The 20,800-nt window shown below is 44.1% G+C and overlaps 2 protein-coding genes across 2 annotated transcripts in view; both read right to left on the bottom strand.

Annotated features, from left to right (window-relative positions):
* Positions 1 to 1,140: 1,140 nt before the first annotated feature.
* On the bottom strand, positions 1,141 to 10,811 carry EIF1AX (eukaryotic translation initiation factor 1A X-linked). The gene is made up of 7 exons (XM_084275631.1): positions 10,640 to 10,811; positions 9,501 to 9,584; positions 7,648 to 7,751; positions 5,742 to 5,792; positions 4,708 to 4,789; positions 4,509 to 4,600; positions 1,141 to 2,514 (listed from the first exon to the last, which is right to left on the bottom strand). The coding sequence occupies exons 1-7, from the start codon at positions 10,653 to 10,655 to the stop codon at positions 2,509 to 2,511; spliced, it is 435 nt and encodes a 144-aa protein (XP_084131757.1). The 5' UTR covers positions 10,656 to 10,811; the 3' UTR covers positions 1,141 to 2,508.
* Positions 10,812 to 16,222: 5,411 nt separating this feature from the next.
* RPS6KA3 (ribosomal protein S6 kinase A3) overlaps positions 16,223 to 20,800 on the bottom strand; it is a 78,454-nt gene continuing 73,876 nt past the window's right edge. Inside the window, exons 20-22 of the mRNA XM_084272603.1 lie at positions 19,615 to 19,732; positions 17,609 to 17,749; positions 16,223 to 16,435 (exon numbers count right to left, since the gene is read on the bottom strand). Of these exons, the coding sequence (XP_084128729.1) occupies positions 16,313 to 16,435; positions 17,609 to 17,749; positions 19,615 to 19,732 (382 nt within the window). The 3' untranslated portion in view covers positions 16,223 to 16,312. The remainder of the gene's footprint in view (positions 16,436 to 17,608; positions 17,750 to 19,614; positions 19,733 to 20,800) is intronic.

Here is a 20,800-nt window from a genome sequence, read left to right as displayed (position 1 = left end):
ACTCTGGCTGCAGGAAATTAAGGTTTGAATCCTTTCAATTTTATACTACAGGTAAAAAGGCAGCAACAGCACCCAAAGCTAAACAAGCATTCTTACAGGTTACCCAGAAGCTCCTCTTGCAGGTGGAGCACCTTTCATGGCTTTACAGTCGGCATTTTTGCAATCCTCTACCCAGCAGCAGCTGACCTACCACTGGTCTGTGCATGGAGACATGGGACAGAGCTCCTTCTGTGGCTGTTTCCCCCCACCCCCCAAAAGGGAAGGGAAGGAAGGGCAATATACAGCTGCCCGGACTGGGTTATGGAAGAATCTTTAAGCAGCAGACAGAGAAAATGAGGAATTGTATTCAAGGAAGACAACGCTGCCCAGCATGCAAGCAGAAAACAGAGAGGGTTGAGTTGGAACATTAGTCAGGAAATTTCCTGTTTAGCTATCAGTTTCTTAAGGACTCTGCTGCATCTTGGTCCTACAGCTGAAGTCTCTTGTTACACAGGAGAACTGGGGTATGGTGAAGCCAGCCCCTTACAACAGTCAATTTTATTTTCCCTGTACCACTCAACATTTCCTCATGCATGCCATGTTGGTTTTGGTGAGTGGAATTTCCCTAAAGGCCTGGACCTTGCGGCCAGTTTTGAGGGCTCTTAACCGTTTTCAGAGCTGCTCCCAGTCTGTTTAGTACAGTGAGGAACCCAGTGAGCTAAGGAGCAATTTATAAGCCTTATCCTGACCCATTATGGCATTTAATGCTGCTTCACAACTGAACCCCATGGGCAGACCAAGACAGTAAATTCATGTGCTTTAAGATCAGCAGAGTAAGAATGGTGTATTGGTACATATCCCATCCCAACAAATACTCAAACCCCATAAAACATTTGGCAAAATGACTCAATACTAATCAAATATTATCCCTAGAGCAAGACACCAGATCTGTGTAAGGAAAATAGACGCTGTAGTGACAGATAAAAAGAAAGAGGGAAGATATTTTGACCAAAGGTCTGGAGATCCAAATCAAATGCAGGACTGCTCCTTGGAAGTCATGTAAAGCAATGAGGCCACTCTGTATTTAAAGCCATTTTGTTTTTATCTATTGGGGTAGTCACTTTACATCATACCAAAAAGACCGTATAATGAATACAAGAGTCAAGAATCAGAATTTCTTTTTATGGCACAAAGGAATTTTTCCATTAACCTGCTTTCAGAGCTGTTAAATACATCATTGAAGACAAATTAACTAAGGCTACCACAAAATAATATCTGCATGATGTTGTTAGTCCTTTATTCAGCTTCTTAACCGACACCTCCAGTCTGAAGGCGGAGAAGAATCTTTCCCCCAGTTTGTTTCAGGGATTTATTCTGGATGAAAAGATTCTTTTCCTACATCTGACACAAATTTCTCCTCTCATTTATGCTGTTAATCAAAGTTCACGTAAGCTCCAACGCTGTACCTTACAATGTATGGAATTCAAGACTAAAATAAAACTCTACCCTTAACATAACCTTTCCTATAATGTAAAAATATTCTATGCGTTTAACATATCCAGAATGTGAAGCATTCGCTTTTTTTTTTTTGGGGGGGGGGGGGGGGGGGAGAGGGAGAAAACATTTGAGGCTATTTTTTCAGTACAAACCCAACGGCTGATGCTCGGCGTTCCCGGCTCCTGGTGAGGTTGGGTGCCACCCAGTGTCCATCCTCCGCAGCTACAGCTTGCCCACCGCACTGACCCGGCGGGAGGAGGGAGCTAAAGCGCACAGGAGAGTTTCCAACAACTGCGAATTGGAGATGCTGCTTACCCGTTCGCTTTACTTCCCCCCCCCCCCCCATCCCCCCTCCCCAACCCCTACCCCGACACGGTGGCAGATTTACACCTTGGAAATCAGGAGCGTGTTTTTTTGTTAGTTATCAAAACCAGTATAAAAATAGCAGCGTGCCACGAGGCGCCTGGGGCAGGGTCATCGCGCATCCCGGCTGCCGACGCGGATTCCTGCCTTCCTTTTGCATTATCAAAACCTTTGTGAGGTCAACATCAAGGCAAGGGGGGGTCTCAGGACAGACACTGCATAGTATGACTTGATGTTGATCTGAGCTGGGCATTTGCATTTAATCAGAATCCATGATAATTACAGGGTAAACAGTTTTTATTTCAAAATACAAGTTTAACTGGAATTGTAGTGATGAAAGCAGAAGGGGGGGGGAAATGCAGTCTTTTACAGCCCATGTCACTGTATCTCACTCACACCCAGAGGTAACAGCTCTAATTGGTGAAGAGACAAAATATTTGTGGCGTTTCATTGAACCTTTGTGATAATCCAGCATTATCCATTTCTAAAGAAATATAAATACTTTAAAACAACATTGAAAATAAATCCTTTTGATGTAACAAACTACACTCTTTACTGAGAATTTTCAGTCTTCTTAAAAGAAAGGGACTTCACCCAAAAAATAATCGAAATATCAATGTAGAACAATCCTTGGAGGGAAAAAGTCGGAATGTAAACCTCTGTTCCAAATTAGATCTGAAAAGTAAACACACCACACCAGGTATTTAATTCACACACGTTCTTCAGCAGGGAACTCTGCCTTTCAGCTCTTTGTAGGGTTCAAGGGGAGCCTTCCTGAGCTCAGTTCTGGTTCTCCCACAGCTCATATCCCCTTTTCTTAACAAATGAGCAGTTTCTCTCCTCGTGCCCCCCACCCCTGTCCCTGTCCCCCCTGTTACCACACCACAGTTCTGCAGGTAAGCAATTCTGCCCACAGAATCAGACAAATGGTACGGGCACAAATTAGCCCACAGTCCACAAAATCAAAACTGAAGCTGAGTTTAAGGGTACCTTCCTTAAGCAGTGACTGTTCAAATTAGTTTGGTGGCAAAATTAATGGCTTCCTAACCATTCTTCTGACATAAAACAACAAAGGAATCATTCCAACATGTCTTCCGTGCTAACTACGACCTTGGAAGCTGCCCTTCATTCTAGGCAGACTAGGACGATCCTCAGAGAGGTCACTCTCATTTCATCTCCTGATGTCTTTTCTTTTCTTCAAGCAGGATATTAATATTACACTGCATAGCTGGCAGAGCTTAGCAACAACCACGGCTGCTTCCTTCCATACATTATCCCACACAAAGATCCACCCGTTTGCAAATCTTACTCTTTCGCTATTCCTATCACTACTCATCACTGTAATGTCTTACAACAGCTTTACTACTAGAAGCGTGTAGAAGCACACGGTGCTAGAAAGTGTTTCCAGCTTCAGTGAGCTCAACCACAGACAGGTCCAAAGTGCAATTTTCAAAAGCCTGAGGAAAACCCATGGAGGTTTGGGTATTTTTAAAAGATCTGATCTAAGGCATCGCGCCTTCAGAACCTCGAGCACATAAAAATAATGCAAGCGTTTACACACAGAAAACATCATGTCCTCAACTCAGAGAGAGAGAGGGAGGACTAAAAAGATGAAGAATTAAAACATAGTAACTTCCTTAGGACAGTATATCCAATTAACTCAACTCATTGGCTCAGTAAGTTACTACTGATCCTCTCAGCCAGTTGACCCTACACACATTCATCTCAACTGCAAAACAAAGCACATCTCATTAGAAAGCATTTCACAGCAGATTCTGCATTTTACTATATAAATTGAATCACAACAACTGCTTTGTTTTTTTTTACAATCAGAAATCCTTCAATTACTTCTGTAGTTATTAGAGAGTGAGGTGGTTAAAACTACAGAGGGAGCAGAAAGGTAAATCCCACAGTGTGGATGCAATTCTGCAACACGCCTAGGTAACCTGTGACCTGTTCCAGATGCTGACACCCGGTCACTGGCATTGGCACTTCTGGGCTCTCCCTGCCTCGGGGAGACAAGAGGCCACAGCTGCCCTACACAGCACACAAATGACCCACCAACCTTTGTGCCCCCTCTCCGAGAGGTGTTTCTAGCCTACTGAGCCGGTGAAGTAAGGAAATCCTGCTAGTCTGCTAAACCTTCCTGTATCATCTCCTTTGCTTTCCATCATGAGCTCTTCACTTCAGGGAGCAGCACTGCGGCCGTGCTTGGCTCCTTTGACATGAAGACACCCACCTACATGGTCCCCGACTCGCGTACCTGCAGCTCCTCGTGCACACACACACGTGTGTACACACACGGAGACACAAGATGGTGTGAACGGGTGCTGCTACGTAACGCCAGCTCTTTGGGGTCAAACTACTTTGGTTTTCTTCTAGGAATTTGATCTTCTTCTCAAGGGCACTGAGAAGACTGCTCTCTCTCCATGTATGTTTTAATACTATGGCACTAAGCATACTATTTGCTTAGAGGTCAACTAGGGAACGATCTTAGGACCAGGCAGAGAACAGAAAACTGGCCTGTGGATGTCCACACCACTTCCTGAAGCAGCCCCTGAGAAGGTGAGCTATTCTGGACATCAGTGTGTTACCTCACCTGTGCTAGAGCAATGAAAAGCAGCTTACTGCCAAAGGCGACAGTTTCAAACTACACAGTTACTACTTACATCATCAATATCTTCATCATCATCGCCAATATCATCAAACTGGATTTCATCATCATCTCCAGGACCAAATGTGTCTGTTTCATTGATTTTAGCTAAAAAGGAATTTAGAGAAGTTAAGGAGTGCACTTACACCAAGTCAAGATAGACTGACTATTCTTGCCTGAAATGAACTTGCAGTTTGGAGTGAAAAGATTCTTACCATGTTCTGGAAGCTCCCCGTATGCTTTCAGACTTCTGGCTTCATCTGCATTGTACTTTAGAATAACATCAGCCTTGTTATCCTAAATAAGAATTTATTAGAATTTATTAGTCACCTATGAAGAAAAAACCCCTCCCAATTAACCTCAGCAGACTTGTGACACCTATATTATTTATAGAAGAATATCCTGTTCTTCCTTCCACTCTGGTTCCTTAAAATATGAAATTAAAAAAGCTCATTTGTAGAATAACTTCTTCTGGGTGATTACTTATAGGAACACAATTAAGTTATCTAGGAAGTTCAGTTTTGTGCCTTTGAAACTAACCTTCAGAGAACAGACAGAACCTTCCTCAGAGAGCACACGCAGCCAGGTGAGCTGCTGGGTGGTCAGCCAGGAGGTGTCAGCACTTCTCAGCTGTAGGTAGTTTCACCTATGCAGTGGATGACGGTGTCTACAACACTTTACAACTCTATCATACAGTTCAGAAGCAGAACCTGTGTTCAAACTGCTGACACAACACTAATGCTCCTGAGAAAGCATTTGCCCAGTGAAAATCTGACAACTGCTTTCCACCAGCCTTTACATTAGGTAAAATTACACTCCATTTTTGGAAATTTAAGTAGAAACTGATCACTGATGAACTGGCCTCTGAAGGTGAGAGGCTCCAGAGTTCTGATTACCAATAAAAACACTTGGGTGCTTGGCTCAGTCTCACTTACATCACAGGACCCAAGCACCACACACTTATAACCAGGAAAAAAAAGAAAGAGAAGGAAGGAAGCGTGTGATGCCAATAAGCACCTTCACTCATGAAGTCTCAGGGTGCAATTTAGAAGAACAAGTTGAACCAGGTTTTGTCATCTACTCATGACAACCTTTCTGTCATACAGGGAAACTAAAAGCCATGATTTAGCATAACTAAATACAAATTCAAAGAAAGCTAAATGGGAATCTCCTCCTGCTAGCTGCTGCAGTTTAACACTAAAGCAAGCTGTAAGATACCCTCCATTGACAAGTCACACTGAATTTTTACCTGGTAGTCTCTTAAGCCAACCAATATAATATCAGACGTATTTATCCAAACCTGAAAGAGAAAACATGTGTTATATTGCAGGAGTTCAACTGCTGCTGTACAGCACAAGAGTCAAGCATTAAGGTTTACCAGGAGACAGGAAACATTTTACTACAGCCACTATTTTCACTTTTACCTGGTAAATTACGAAATTGGGTATTTCCAGTTTAACAACAAAACTAAGGACACAAATGCTCATATCACTTCACAGGTTATGGAGCTATTACTAAGGTAAATCAAAGTTCTTTGAAGAGCCTCAAGCTAACAAGGTGGTTATTAAGTCATAACTTCTGAGAAAACAGAAATAATGCATCAAGCTACCACGCTGTGAACTGAGCTCCATGGGGAGCAAAAATGAAAGAAGAACGTGATGAAAGGGTGGTGGGTGATGGACAAGCACAGCGAAGAGCACACAAAAACAAGTGGAGCTGTTTCTAGTAACAAAATGGGCAGGTGGAATAATCCACACACACAGAATCATGTGTGTGGAAAAGACCTTTAAGATCATCAAGTCCAACCATTCCCATCCTATGCTAAACCATATCCCTAAGTACCTCATCTACCCATTTTTTAAACACACCCAGGGATGGTGACTCAACCCCCTTCCCTGGGCAGCCTGTTCCAGGCCCTGACAACTCTTTCAGTGATAAATTTTTTTGCTAACATCTGATCTGACCCTGCCCTGTCACAGCTTTGTGCCATCTCCCCTTGTCCTATCTCCTGTCACTTGGCTGAAGAGACCATCGCCCACCTCTCTACAACCTCCCTTCAGGTAGTTGTAGGTGGTGATAAGGTCTCCCCTCAGCCTCCTCTTCTCCAGACTGAACAGCCCCAGCTCCCTCAGCTGCTCCTCATAGGATTTGCCCTCCAGCCCCTTCTCCAGCCTGGTTGCCCTTCTCTGGACTCACTTGAGGACCTCAATGTCCTTCTTGTGGTGAGGAGCCCAGAACTGGGCACAGCACTCAAGGTGTGGCCTCACTAATGCCGAGTACAGGGGCAAATCCAGAGTGAAGAGAGCTGTTTTTATGGAGAACAGACTGTCTGAGAGGACCTCCTCTGTAACAAACACCCGCAGAGGACAGAAAGCTGACAAAGGCAAGAGTCACAAGACTGTGAACGTGCACACCTGACTTCCCTGAAGGTACAAACTCCTGCAGATCATCTTTGCATGAAAATATTTTGAGAACTTACGAAGTGGACAATGAATCTGAAGTGCCTGCGAGAAGCTATATAGAAATTTTTCCAAACCACCCTTACTGAGCTGTTCTCATGTAAATTGCTCAGTGAGATGAGGATGATGATTATCCAGTTCCTTCACAGACCCCACTAAGTGAAGTATCAAACCCGGGTTCTTAGCGGTTTCAGGAAAGAGCATACAAAAGAGGTGGCTTTGCACAACCCTTTTACCCCTTTATTTTGCTAGGCTGCATGTCAATCTTGATGATAACAGAAGTCCTCTTCCAAAGCTAAGCACTCATCTGGCCTCGGATAGAACATGCTGATTCTCCAAATAGTCAAGTTCCCTGTCTACAATTTATAGTATTTAACTCTATAATATTTCATATGCATATAATTTTCTAGAAGATGAAAAATTCCTATTTCATAAGCAGCCAAAAAAATCTCCACTGAAACATACACATCCAGGAGCAGCCCTTCAACTACGAGCTTCACCCAGACATCAAAGCCTGCCTGTTTTTGTACTGGTAGCACAAACAGGCAGACAAACAAGACTTTATCTAAAAAAGAAGTTCAAGATATTAAACACAGTAGAAACATTAGCCTTTGGAACGAGCTACATCACATGAAGTTTTACAATTCCGTATCACGCTCGACACCACTGTCGGCTACCGCTGGGCTTCAGAATTACCTTTTTCCTTAGCTTCCCTCTAATGTGACATAACCTCTTCACACCATCGAAACACAATGCCTCCAGTCTTCCATTGCCTAACATCTTGATCACCTGGGCATACTCTGAAAAGAGACAGTAACAAACAGTCAAACTTCCCAACAAACAGAGCCACCAAACCACCTGTAACTTCTGCTACTGTAGCCACAATCTGCTGTAACATTTTATCCAACGCCCCCAGTTGAGAGGAGGTTTGGTCAGCCACACAGGCTGGGCTTTAGTGCCCTTGTTGATATCACGGTGTTCAAACACTGCCCATTCTTGGCTGTACCTGTGGCTTTGTTCCCTTTGAAATGCTCACTACCCCCAAGCTTCAGAGTGATCGATCGTATCACGTTCACAATTTGAAGGTTTATGGCAGCATCGCGGTGCCTGTCGTAACTGACAAAATCTGGCCCTGTCACTGAAGGAAGAGGAGACTGTGGCACATCCCGCACACCCCACTGATACCCCAAAACCCTTCCGCCCAGGCTCTGTGAAAAAGCTGCCCTTCAAAGCATGCATCACAGTGTTCTCAGAAGCCTTCTGCAACAAAGGCAAGTGCCAGGCTTCAGCTGAAACCTACCAACCCTCTCTCCAACATCCACCCTTGGTCTCCCTCCCCAAATTCAACCCCCTTCCCACGCAGGGTTCCAGAAATCACTGCTGATGCACTCCTCACAATTAAAAGTTTGAGGCAGAATGCATTATTGCCATCCAACTGAAAGGAATAAGGCTTGCAAGAATGATAATGTTATCTGACCGCCCGTACTCGCCAGGGAAAAAGCTGCTCTCAGTCAGCCAAAGCTTTATTTCAATATTCTCATGTCTTTCCCCAGCACAAGCTAGAGAGTGACAACAAACACACGGGACTATTAATACCCGAGAATAAGGAGATTTTACTTGGGAGTTGAAAAGGATTTTAAGTTTAAAAGCAACTCCTCTTCTGCTTACAACCGTCACAGAACATCAGAAAGAGCACAACGTTTCTTAGTCCAGCGGTCACTTCTTTATACAGTGGTTTAGGTCAGTAGTTTTCCTGTATTTCTAACAAACCAACTGATTAACTGGTCACTGGGTAAGTCCTCACACCTACGTGAGCAACCGCAAGAGCGTGACGCAAAGCGGGCCAGAAGGGAGGAGAGCTCACCTCACCAAAGGGCAGGGGAGACAGGAATCCTCGTCCCCGCCCCAAGGCTGAACACGCTTGTGGCTCACTTGACCTGACAACATCCAAGTAAGAGCCCTGCCGATTGCTCCTGCTTTAGGAACTGTTGGACATCCCAACGCAGGAGCCGCTTCAGCCGAGCCAGCGGGGGACAGCGGAAGAGCTGTCCTGCCAGGGCAGGGGCTTCAGAGTTCTGCCAGGGCAGGGGCTTCAGAGTTCACACAGGGACCCAAGACACGTCACACTTGGTATAAAGCCAAAAGGGGACGGTGCAGCCAACAGACACCAAGAACTACTGGCAACACTGAACTACAGCAGCCAAGCCAGCTGCTTACAGACCCTCACACAGAGCTGCTCAAGGGATTTCCAGGGAATGTTTACAGACGTGCTGTACTACACACTGCACTGCAGTATGGTCAAGAGGAGGCAAGCTTCATTCTTAAGTGGTGAACCTACTTAAAACGTCCCTTTTCCTAGCATCTTCTTCCTACACCTGACACGCCATTCAGAATTCAAATAACCCCCCAATAACACCACCTCTCCTTACTCCACAATAACTTGGTGTTTCTCAGACTTCCAGATGTTTTCTTTGTCAACTTCCAACGTACATCACTTACAATATCTGACCTAAAACAATGGTGTCACCACACTATAGTTCAAGACTCACCTTGCCCGTCCTCCTTGAACACCAGCTCTCTTTTTTCCGATTCATTCTCATTCTTACCTCGTCGCCTATTTTTACCTCCTTTGCCTAAATTAAAAGAGAAGTGGGGAGGGAAAAAGCATGTGTTACTCTCTCTGCATACAGGGAATGAAACAGACTGACGGGGAGCCCTGGGCTTGTTCCCTACGCAGCTGCCTTCAGCACCCTAACCAGACCTAGATATTTTTTTGCTTGCCTTTAACATTTCAAGCTCTACCCTTTTAACTGAGCAGCAAACAGCAATTAGAAGATTAGAACCTCCACTGTTTAAGCCGTGGTGGCTGCTCTCTCGAGTGACAGAGCGGCTTCCAAGAGGGATTTGCACAGGATCGCCATTTTCAGGTTCTGTGACGGCTACTGCCAAACACCCCATAAATAATGGTGGGGTGACCTGAGGCACACAACCACTGAGGAATAAGTGGAGGGGACCCCGGTAGCGCTGAACCCCCCGAAATACTGAGCGGAAAGCTTACGCCCAACGCGAAGACGCCGTTTTTACAAGGCACACACGTGGCAACAGGACTGGATGCCCTTCACGAAGACCCGGAGGGGCAGCTCGTTCTTCCCCCGCGAGCTCTTAACAGGCCGCGGTTCCCTTCCACTTTTTCTTCTTTCCCTTTAAGCGGGGGGTTGAGCGGGGGGGCCGAGGGGGGAAGCAGCGGTCCCCAGCCAGGCACGGAGGAGCACGCACACCCGGCCGCTTCCTCGGCGGCCGCCCGCGGAGGAAGGGGGGGGCGGGCAGGGCCGCCCCTGACAGCCAAACCCCGCCAGGGCCTCTCCCTCCCTCCCTTCCTCCCGGCCGGGCCCCAGAGGCCTCCGACACGCCGCCGCGCCGCGTACGGCCGGGGCCAGGCCGGGACCTGCGCCCCAGAAAGGGGAACCGTCCCGGGGAACACGGCGGCGTCGGGAGGTGGGCGGGAGGGCTCCTCCGCCCCCTCCCCGCCCCGCCCGCGGGCTCCAGGCCGCGGCGGCTCCCACGTGAGAGGCGGCGGCGGGCGGGGGAGGCGTCCCCGGGCCTCCGCGGCGCGGGCGGGCCCGGCCTGATCGCTACGGCGAAGGGACGGGCCGCCGCGGAAGGCCCGGCGGAGGGGAGGCCGCCTCACCTTTATTCTTGGGCATGGCGCCGGGCGCTGCGCCGCGAACGGGCTGCGGACAGGGGCGGCGGCTCGGGCTTCACACGGCTCCCGCGGGGCGGCGGCGGGCGGCGGCTGCGGGCGGAATCGGCGGCGGCGGCGGCTCCTCGCGCGGCGGGACCGGGGCCGGGGCTGCGGCTGACTCGTGCGTTCCGGCCGCTGGCGCCAAGCCGAGCCGCAGCGCCCCCTGGCGCGCAGGCGGGCTCGCCGCCTCCGCGCAGGCGCCTAGCGCTGGCTCGGGAGCCTGCCCGCTCCCGGCGGCGTAGCTGCGCCGCGGTGGGAGGGGTGAGTGTTACACCTCAATGGGCGTCGTCATCGGCGGCCGCGACGCGATTGGCCGAGACTCTACGCCGGGCGGGCAGCGGTGGCCAATCAGAAGCTTCGGGAGGCGGCTCTTGGCGGGACAGGCCGCTCGAGCACGGCTGCGGCGCGTTGGGTTGTAGTTGGGCACCGGAAGAAGGGTGCGGACGGGCGACCCGCTGTGCCCCACGGCCGCCTCTGCCCGCCCCCCGCCTGCTCCCGCCTTCCCTGCCCCAGCGCCGGCAGCGGCCGCGCACGGGGATTGGGACTTCCAGTGGTGGCTGCTCCGGAGAAGGACCTCGCACCTTGGCCCGGGGGAGCCGCCGGCCCGGGGGAAACCTGGAGGCTCTGGGCGAGGAGCAGCATTGTCAGGAGCCAAAGCGAGAAGCCACCGCGAATGGGAGGGTGTGAGGATCGGCTCACGGGGGTCCCGTGTTACACTGACACCCCCCCCCCCCCCCCGGGTTCACAGGATCGCAGAACGTGCCGGGTTGAAAAGGGACCTCAGAAGATCATCCAGCCCAACCTTCCCCCTCAAGCAGGATTGCCTACAGTGGGTCACACAGGGATACGCCCTTCCCAGAGCTTCTGGAGGCCTCGAGATCGCCTGGTTTGGTCAGAACCTCATTTTCAGATGGTTTAGGTTGGCAGGATAACGCCTCATGTGGCACCTCTGATCCGAGGTGAATTTCGCTCAGGAGCGAACTGTCCCCTCACCGTCTCTTGTGCTTTGCTGGGCCTGTGACCAAACCTCTCTGAGTGCCTTTACAGCTTGCTTTTGGCACGCTTAGCAAGGCTACTGGCTGTGTTCCTTGTATATTCTCTATCAAAATCATCGTATTTCTGTGTAGACTTAAGCAAACTTTCACAATTCCAGGTTGCAAGGCTAAAAAGAATTCCTGTCGCAAGCTCCCAAGTTGTGTGAGCTGCTGCAAGGCGTGGGGGTGGTGGGCATGGAGTGCGTGTGCATAATACTCTCATTTTCCAAATGCTGAAAGGTCACCCATTCTCACACATGCCCCCGTTTTCAGTGTCCAGAGGACACGGGCATTGCAAGTGCTTAGGACCCTGCTTCTACGTTGTACTTTTCACTCACCTGGAGCCTTTAGAGGGTATTAAAATAGAACATTCTTGCACTTCAGTCTTGCAGTGTCATATATTGTGTCTTCAACATCTATTTACCTGACTAATAGTGATCTGACTAAACACGCTGTGAAATAGTGACATTTTAACTGACAAAGGCTTCCTTATTACAAACTCTGGCTGGAAAAGCACCCTCAGTATGCTGCAAATGTTCAGCATTCGTGGTGAACAAATGACAACTCTTACAAGTGGGCTGGACAAGCAATTAAGCAACAAAGCACTTTAGGATGTTTGAAAGTTTATTCATAGTAGAAATTTCAATTTCTTTTGAAGACTACAAAACCTGCCATTAGACAGGAGTACAAGCAATGGTATCTTTCCAGAACTGTTCATCGTTACATCTGGAACAGTTCTAATTACACATTAATAGCATGATTGGAACATTTCCTAGATCAGACTCTGAATAAAACAATCATTTAAAGTATTCAGTACAATTTTTTTTTTTTCCTTTACTAGCATTTCAGTTCTATGACAGCAGTGCCAAGCATCTAACAGATGCTATCATAATGGTCTAGAATAAGGTACAATACCACTGATTTCCTGGAATGGTACCTTAAAGTCACTTACATGCCATGCTGAGAAAACTAGTATAAAGTATGATTGTATAGAATTGTAGAAAAATATTTTAATCTGTGATTTTGTCATTTTTTAAAAACGTTTTAAGTAGGACCCCCTCCCCCCCAACTAGGTTGCAAAATAATTACATCCCTCATAAGTACACCTTCCCTTTGATTAGGTCAAGAGTATCAAGATAAAGCTAATCATTTACATCATTTTCATCAGTGAAAATTCATCTATTAACCATTGCTGCTTCCTAAGGACCAGTATACTTTGAATCCTTTCCTTCTGACAATAGAAAAGCACAGCTTTAGTTGGTACACCACATTTACAAAAGCAAAACACACACAAAAAAAATCCCAGACATGTAAATCTATGTTCTTATGCCCTTGTCTCTTTAGAAAAAAAAGTTTTAAGTATTCTTTTGAAAAAAACCCAAACCCTTAGAAGTTTCATTCAACATTATAGCCATTATGAATAAAGAACTTTGCCCTTACTGGATGTAGATGGCATTTAGTAAGTATTGCAACTACGCTCATCCCTCTGTTCTCTCATGCTCTGAAGCAGAGTAAGTGGGATTTCACACTAAAAAAAATAAACCACCGCCTCCAGAGAATTCACCTGTATCTGCAGCTCTTCTTTTTATCCTCCATGACTCTCTATCCTAGAGTTGCTTGCTATGCTTTGCAGAACAAAAGGCAGTCTAGCAATGAGTTTGCAGTGTGTCATATACACTCACATTCTACCAGGAAGGGGCTGGGATTCAAAAACAACATCATTATGTTGATTTCTTTACAACTTCTAACAACTGCAGCTACAAAACCATAAAAACAAATGTGAAAGTTGTGAACATGGTTCCAAGATAGGAGGTAAGGTACAGAAAAGCACGTAGGCTACCCTGTGAAATACACCGCCTGCACAGGCGGGCCCTGTATACCTTGGGTTTAGAAAGTAACTTGAAAATACAGTGGATCTGGACTTCCAACACATTTGAGCCAGTATGTGCTAGCTATCTGCATTTAAAATGTTCACCCTGTGCTGAATGTCACACATGGCACAGTAGCAGCATCTGTAGAGTCCAGACTAAATTAACCGCTTACCAGAGAACGTAGATGCGTGAAGTCTAAGAGTTTATTTTGCTTTGCTCCTTGGCTAATGACCAGTGAGCTTGAGGGATCAAATAAAATTTACTTTGGCTGAAGTAAAATTACTGAATGTACTTCTATTCTAACACAGGCGTTGCCAGTAGTGAAGCAGCCTAGGGCTGCCTCCTCTTTGCCAGGTACCATTATATATACACACTGAGGACCCAGGAAGAATTCCTTCCTGAAGTGAAAGTCTGTGACTGACACACTAGCAAGTACTGACATCCCTTTATTGCAACAGTATCACTTTTAAATCCTGCTTGTTAACTAGATACAACAATCTTCAGATTAACATGTTTAAAAGCCACTCCAGGAGGCATGGTTTTGAGATTTTGCTAAACCTGACTTACAATTGCTCACAGAGCTGAAAATAGGTTTTCTGAAAGGTAAGGTTTTACTAAGTTCCTCTGGAACTGCAGGCGCTGTCAAAGAGAAATTAAAATGGCCTTTTCTGCCTCTAAAGATGTTTCTTGAAGGGAGGGTAGATGCATCTGTACAGCTAAAGGGAACTTCAAGCACCAGGCAAGGGTAAAATTCGAATTCCGTGGAAGAACTGCGTGTTCAAATTTCTGAGGTCTATGGTAACTTAAGAATCCTTGTCCATAAAACCAATCCCTTAACAATTATGTGATGGATTAAATACTTAACAGACTTCTTTAAGGGCAATAAAAGTGGGACCCTTGGCAAGTCTAAAAAGAAAGCTTCCCCAAGGACCCTGGAAAAACTTGTGGCAGGAGCAGCACTCACATTCATTTAGAGCAAATCTGTGGTGTCATAAAGACATTTCTCCCTTTCGACAAACCTCTGATGATTTCAGGGAAACTAGCAAATTAATCACCATAAAAGAAATTTCATACCACTAAATCAAGGAAATGCCTTCTTATGGAAAACACAAAATTGCACATTTAAGTTCGTAAGTTGTGTATTGCTCACCTAGAGCTCGTCACCCAGATTCCTATTTATTAAAGCTGGAATTCCCAATACCTGTATTCATATCTGGACTGAGTTGATGGAGCAGTACACTCATGGAATTCAACACATTCCAGGACACCTTCTCATGTGGGCAATTTGACCTTTCATGACCAGCCATCAGGATGTGCCATCGAGATTACTTAAGACACTGAGAGGCCAAGACTACTAGACACTTAGATTCAGATTTAAAATAAGTCTTTCACCCTCACTGTGAACTTGCTTCCAGCTGGGGAGAAGTGAGAACACTCACTCTGCTGATATGGTTTTCATGGTAAAGGTAATTACGACGACCCTTTTCTAAGCCCTGACAGATCTGGGTGATTCTTGTTTTGTAAATTAAAGTTACCAGGAAATAACTGACAGAACATTACATCCATCAGTTTCGCAACCGCAACACAGGCGGTTTAAACCTACTCTTGTGCAGGCTTCTGTCTATTAGGGGACAATATGTTTTGCTTTATCTTCGATGTTGCCTTTCTTCTATAATGCCAACATTCACTGAACAAATCCTTTGCAGCTTAAAACAAAAGTCACAGAATAGAGATAAAATATTAACAATGGATTATAAGAATAAACAATATAGAAATGTCCTCTATCAGAAAGTATTTAGCAATGATTCCTGAGTCCAGAGATTAGATGAGGGGGAGAAGAAAAGGGAGTGGAAGGGGGAACAAAAGACAGAGTGAAATACGGAGCAAGTTATCTTTTCTCTGGGTTATATTACCTATCGCATACATAGTAAGGTGAGAGATCCACTGTTTAAATTTTGAATACTATAAACAGTATCCCGATTTTCATAACACGACATGCAGTGTCAAAACCATGGAAATGTAGAAAAGACATAGGCAAGGAGAAATACATATTCATAGTATTACATTCAATAGCTGTTTAACAGTCAGGCTTCTTTTAGAGCTGTCCAACAATACTGATTAATCCAGGTGAACTGTTTAATCAGCCTTAATTGTCAAAATGATTAATAATATCTAAGTAAAACAAGGCATGTATACATTAAAGAAAACAGCACAGAAACGTACTGCTTGTGAACTGTTTACAAAAACATACAAAATGTTGGATGGCACAAAGTATATAGTGCTAATATAAACAGATTGTTTAAGCTAAGTGCTTAACATAAACTGTCCATCTCTACCTGTAACAAAGAATATTTTAGGGGACAAAAAAATATTCCTTATAAAAATAATGCTATGTGGTGCAGAGTGCTTTATTCAGTGTATTTTTGACAGAGGTGGCATTCGTAATTCTTCTGGTTTATTCAATCGTGAACATGATCGTTTGCATTGTGTTTCCACTTGTCACTCCGTTTGAAGCTCCAGTAAGATCAGTAACTTGCCATCAACAGTTTAAAGCGAGAATAGATGAAAGCAGTAGCAGCAGCAGGAGCAGCAGCATTATAGGTACCAGCTGGGACAGAGTGTGCTTGCAGGTATCTGTCAGATATGTGCTACCTGTCGCCATGATTTGTGCTATCATCTTATGCCGTGGTACCAAACATCTGGCTGAGGTCACTTCACAGGGCTGTCGAGGTAATCTTCTTTATACCTCTTCTCTGAGCAAGAGTTGAACGGCCGACTGGCTCCAGAACGGGTGACTGGTTACGATTCAAAGCAGAGTAAGTTGCTGCCATTGCACCCTGTGAGGCAGAGGGGGAAGAAGAACCCGAGAACAGTAAGTGGTGGCTGAGGCGCACACTGGGGACTGCGCAGCGCCAGGGATTCTGAACGAGTTCTAACTTCCAGTCTACTTCCCATCTACGAAACGGAAACGTACCCCTGCGTTACTCAGATGCCAGCAGCGTTAGGAGGGAGTGTTTTCCAGGGTAACAAACGGTGTTCAGAGTAATCTAAAGCAGTTTCACCTCGCTTAAAAAGCCAGACCCGGAAGGCATACGCTAGATTGCTAAATTCAGTTCTCTCTCCGTGCTTTGAGAGTTAGCTGAGGAGTGAAATCCCCTTGGCTACGCCATCCCCGCTTACCACTTATATAACCAGTTCAGTTTCCAGCACAATATTTAAAAATCACCCACATTATTCAGCACATGAAGATTCATTTAAACAAAAAGTGTTAGGAAGTTGTGAGATGTGGGAGCAGAACTTCCCCCTCTTTCCACTTGGATGCTAGAAATGCCTAATAGCTGACTCAGAGAGAGTGTTAATTATATTCTTCAGATCCCTTTTATGTTGCGTGACAGAGATTCTTGGGTGTAGGACTGACAGCAGGGTGGAATACAGAGAACCAGAATTCAATTATTTTTGATTTCTCTCTGCTTGTTCAAAGTGAAAAAAGTTTATTAGGGTCAAAACCAGACTGTGTTTTAGACAAGAGCAGAGAACAGTACAATGCCATATTAACACTGCCTTTTTTGGCCTCTTTTTAGCTTATGCTGTGAGCATGAAGAACACTGTTTTCTTTTAGTCACTGACAATCTCTTCTTAAACTGTGAAAATAGCCAAAATATTTTCCAGCTCCCCTATAATCACTCAACAACATTTTTCAATATTGAAAGACAATTTCCTCTATGCTGGTTTCTTAAGGCAGTTACACCTCCCAGTGTATGTCCAATATATTTCAAACCTAAAAATATTATTTTTCAAATGTTTTAGATCTATTCTTTGTGAGTGGGTTCTTATGAAATCCTATTACATATTACAAATTCATGTCATGGCTTAGTGCAATTCTCAGTCCTAACAACTTTCCAACAGTATTTAGAGGAAACACATGCTGCTCTAACTTTTTTTTTTTTTAAAAAATCATTTTGTTGACATTATTTTTGGCTAAACAGCAAGCTGAACAAATATCTACTTACCTTCACTAAATGGGGAGCATCCTGCCTGTTCAGCTGGTATTGAGGCAACTGGTCGCAGTGAACTATCCAGGGGTGACTAAGAACTTGGGCTGCAGTCAGTCTTTGATGTGGGTCAACATGAAGCATTTTTGAAACAAGGTCCTGTCAAGAATACACAAAGAATCAAGGAAAATAACGGTAAAACTTCAAGTTTAAAACAGTTTACAGTTCAAAAGGGCAGACTTCAGCGGTACAAAAGTATATTCATAATGCCAGTTTGGAACAGCTGAAAAACTGCCCATCAATACTAAACTCTATCTTTTAATTATGTGACTTAATAGATTTTTGGTAATGCAACAGAAAAGTATCTAATTAAATGAGGCAGAATTTACAAACATAAGAACACACACATTGGGCTGGAGGCCCCACTATACCCACTGTTTGGTTTTTTTTTTAACAGTGACAGATAGCAGGTACGTAGGAAGTGAGTACTGAAAAAGGAACAACTAAGGAAATAGAGGTGATCCTTTCCTTTGTGTATTTGCCCCATGTCCAACAATCTTTCAACAACTGTGCAAGTTGAAGGTTGAATTTCAGTACTCCTCCTGGCCATAAACATATCCTTAGTGACTTCTACTCCATCCCCTCTGAATTAATTTTGCTGCTCATAATTTTATTATAAGCATAAGGAGCAAAAGTGTAAGTCCCTTCCCTGAGACAGCTCAGTTGTTTAACAATAAAGTTGTGATGTGAACATTATCAGATATTTAATTATGGGGGTATTTAACTTCCACAGAATTTATTACTCGAATGATTCCTAATTTCCCTAATAAAATCATCACATGAGAAAAAAAAAGGAACTAGTCTTTCCTTCTGTGTATCACCAGTGAAATGATCTTTTGTCTCATGTCAGTCAATCCTGCTGAGATCAAACACTGTATTCTATTTACTCTCTTTACATGGAAGTGACTCTTGACATCTGGCAAGATGTTTTGGTACATCCTTTTCAACCACCTTTTCAATTTGTATTTTAATCCTTTTCCAATTATGCCAATGAGAACTGTGTACAACACTCAAGGTGTTGAAAAAAATTTATAGAGCAGCATTAACACTTTATAGATGACTTTTGATGTCAGTCAGTAAGGGTAGACCATAAACCACATTTCTGTACTAATCAGTGACCTGGGGAGAAATACTTTTAGTGGACTACAGCTGGATTTAAGATAATTTAAGTTACATTAGCAATACCTGACATTTCTGTATACAACACTGTTTTGTAATTCAAATTAAAAGTTTGAACCTAAGGATATTAAAAAGGAATCTAAGACTTTTTATTTTATTTGGTAGGCTTTGGTTCATTCCAGGATCCCAAGTACAACTGAACAGAATGTCACTGAAGGAAGGAAAAGCCGATACTACCAGATTAGTGTAAATGTGTTGCTTTGTCAATCTAACTGACAAAGGTTACAGGTTGCTTTGTCAATCAACTGAACAACATGATTTGTGGGAAAATGGTTGGGTTATGAGAACAGTCCATTAGAAAGCATATCTCAAATCAATTCACAAGAAAGAGCACAACATATGTAAGTGATTTTTTTTTTAATTATGGTAATTATTGGAGTATTTTCATTATTCTGATTTAGACTATCTGTACTAGGCTAGGTTAGCATGAATGTCATGTTTCCACATGAAATTTTATTACAGCATTTCTCATCATGGATGACTGTGCATGTGCGTGGATAATGATCACAGAATCACAGAATTGTAGGGGTTGGAAGTGACCTCAAGAGATCGAGTCCAACTCCCCTATAATACATGCTATATTTCTGAGGATGCTAGTTAACAGCCACAGTATAAGGCACACAATCAAATTTCTAGGCACAGTATGGATCAGATCAGCGTTTTAAAATAACAATGATAATGAGTGGAACTTGCCCAATCATATATGATGTAACATATCCATTATAAGCAACATGTTACAGTGCATTCCGTTTCTCATCCCCATGGAACAAAGCAAATATACTTGCCTTAGCTGTGTCCGAGACGGTATTCCAATAACCACCGCTGAGAGAGAACTTCCCACTACCTATTCGGGCCAAAATCTCCTCTGGGGTATCATCAGGACCATTGGCGAAAGGAGTGTAGCTAGTTAACCAAACAATTCCAATGTTAAAAGCTTCCATGATCTGGACCTCAGTAGTTACTATAAACCTTATCATAATATTCAGAATGTTCAACATAGTTACAGGCAACAGACAGTCAAACAGCTGTAATAAGAAATGACTCTTAACAAAAGCAACTGCCCGGTGCTGACTACAGATCTGTTTTGTGGCATGTATTCCCTCTGCACTGGATCTGAACATCAGGTTTTTCCTATACCAGACTAAATACTGGTGGTTCCTGAACTACAGAAAGTATTTATTAAGCCTTCATATTTTAGTGAACTACTAAACAAACTCTTATAAAATTAAATGTGAAGACTCTATGATGCATCTGGAAAAGACTAAATGCTGTTCTGATCTTAGAGGAAGGAAGGTACAGGAATTTTGCTTGCTTCACTGTAAGCGTCCTCCCTGCTACCAGAATATCCACATCCAAGAGAGATAAATTTAAACACGAATATGTTTTTCTCTTATTTATTTTAAAATGCCAGAAATGCCTCTGATTATGTTAACTCTTAACTAATTCAGGCAATCTGAATAGTCCATCATAAAAAGGCAAGCGATTTGGCAGGCACAATAGCAACTATCTTTTGAACTCGTGGAGCTACAGTTGAATTTATTATTCATCATCTTTTATACAAGTAATTTCTGTTGCATACATAAATGCATTTCTATTGTATTTATTATACCCTAACTGCATCAATTCAAATTACCCAGTGGCTGAGTTTTGCACATAATCATGCTTCAATGCATTGCAATTATATTGGCAATATGTATTTCCTTCAACATATATATGCTGCTTAATCCGCTAATTTTCACATGAAACAATCAATTCTCACTCCTAAATCACCATAAAGCAGAAATTCAACACCTAAAGTAGGTGAGACATGAGAAACCAAGAACTTTTCCCATCAGTCCCCACAAACTTGGACTCTAGTACTAAAGGCAAAGCATATTCTACCCCCTACTGAAGCCAAAGTTCAGATGAAGTGCCTCAATAGAAACATCTTCAACAGTCAGCCTACTTGTATTATTCTTTTTGTTTATATAG

This window comes from Gallinula chloropus (assembly GCF_964237585.1).
Source record: "Gallinula chloropus genome assembly, chromosome: 1".
NCBI classification, from domain to species: Eukaryota; Metazoa; Chordata; class Aves; order Gruiformes; family Rallidae; genus Gallinula; species Gallinula chloropus.
This window is presented reverse-complemented; position numbering and strand designations above follow the sequence as displayed.

Bases quoted from the DNA above. Each gene is read 5' to 3' on its own strand.
- EIF1AX (XM_084275631.1), bottom strand. The intron at 7,752-9,500 runs GTGAGTCTTGAA...GTCTCTTTTCAG, and splicing joins GTTCAAGGAGGACGGGCAAG to AGTATGCCCAGGTGATCAAG. The intron at 4,790-5,741 runs GTAAAAATTCAG...ATTCTTATTTAG, and splicing joins TTGGCTTAAGAGACTACCAG to GATAACAAGGCTGATGTTAT.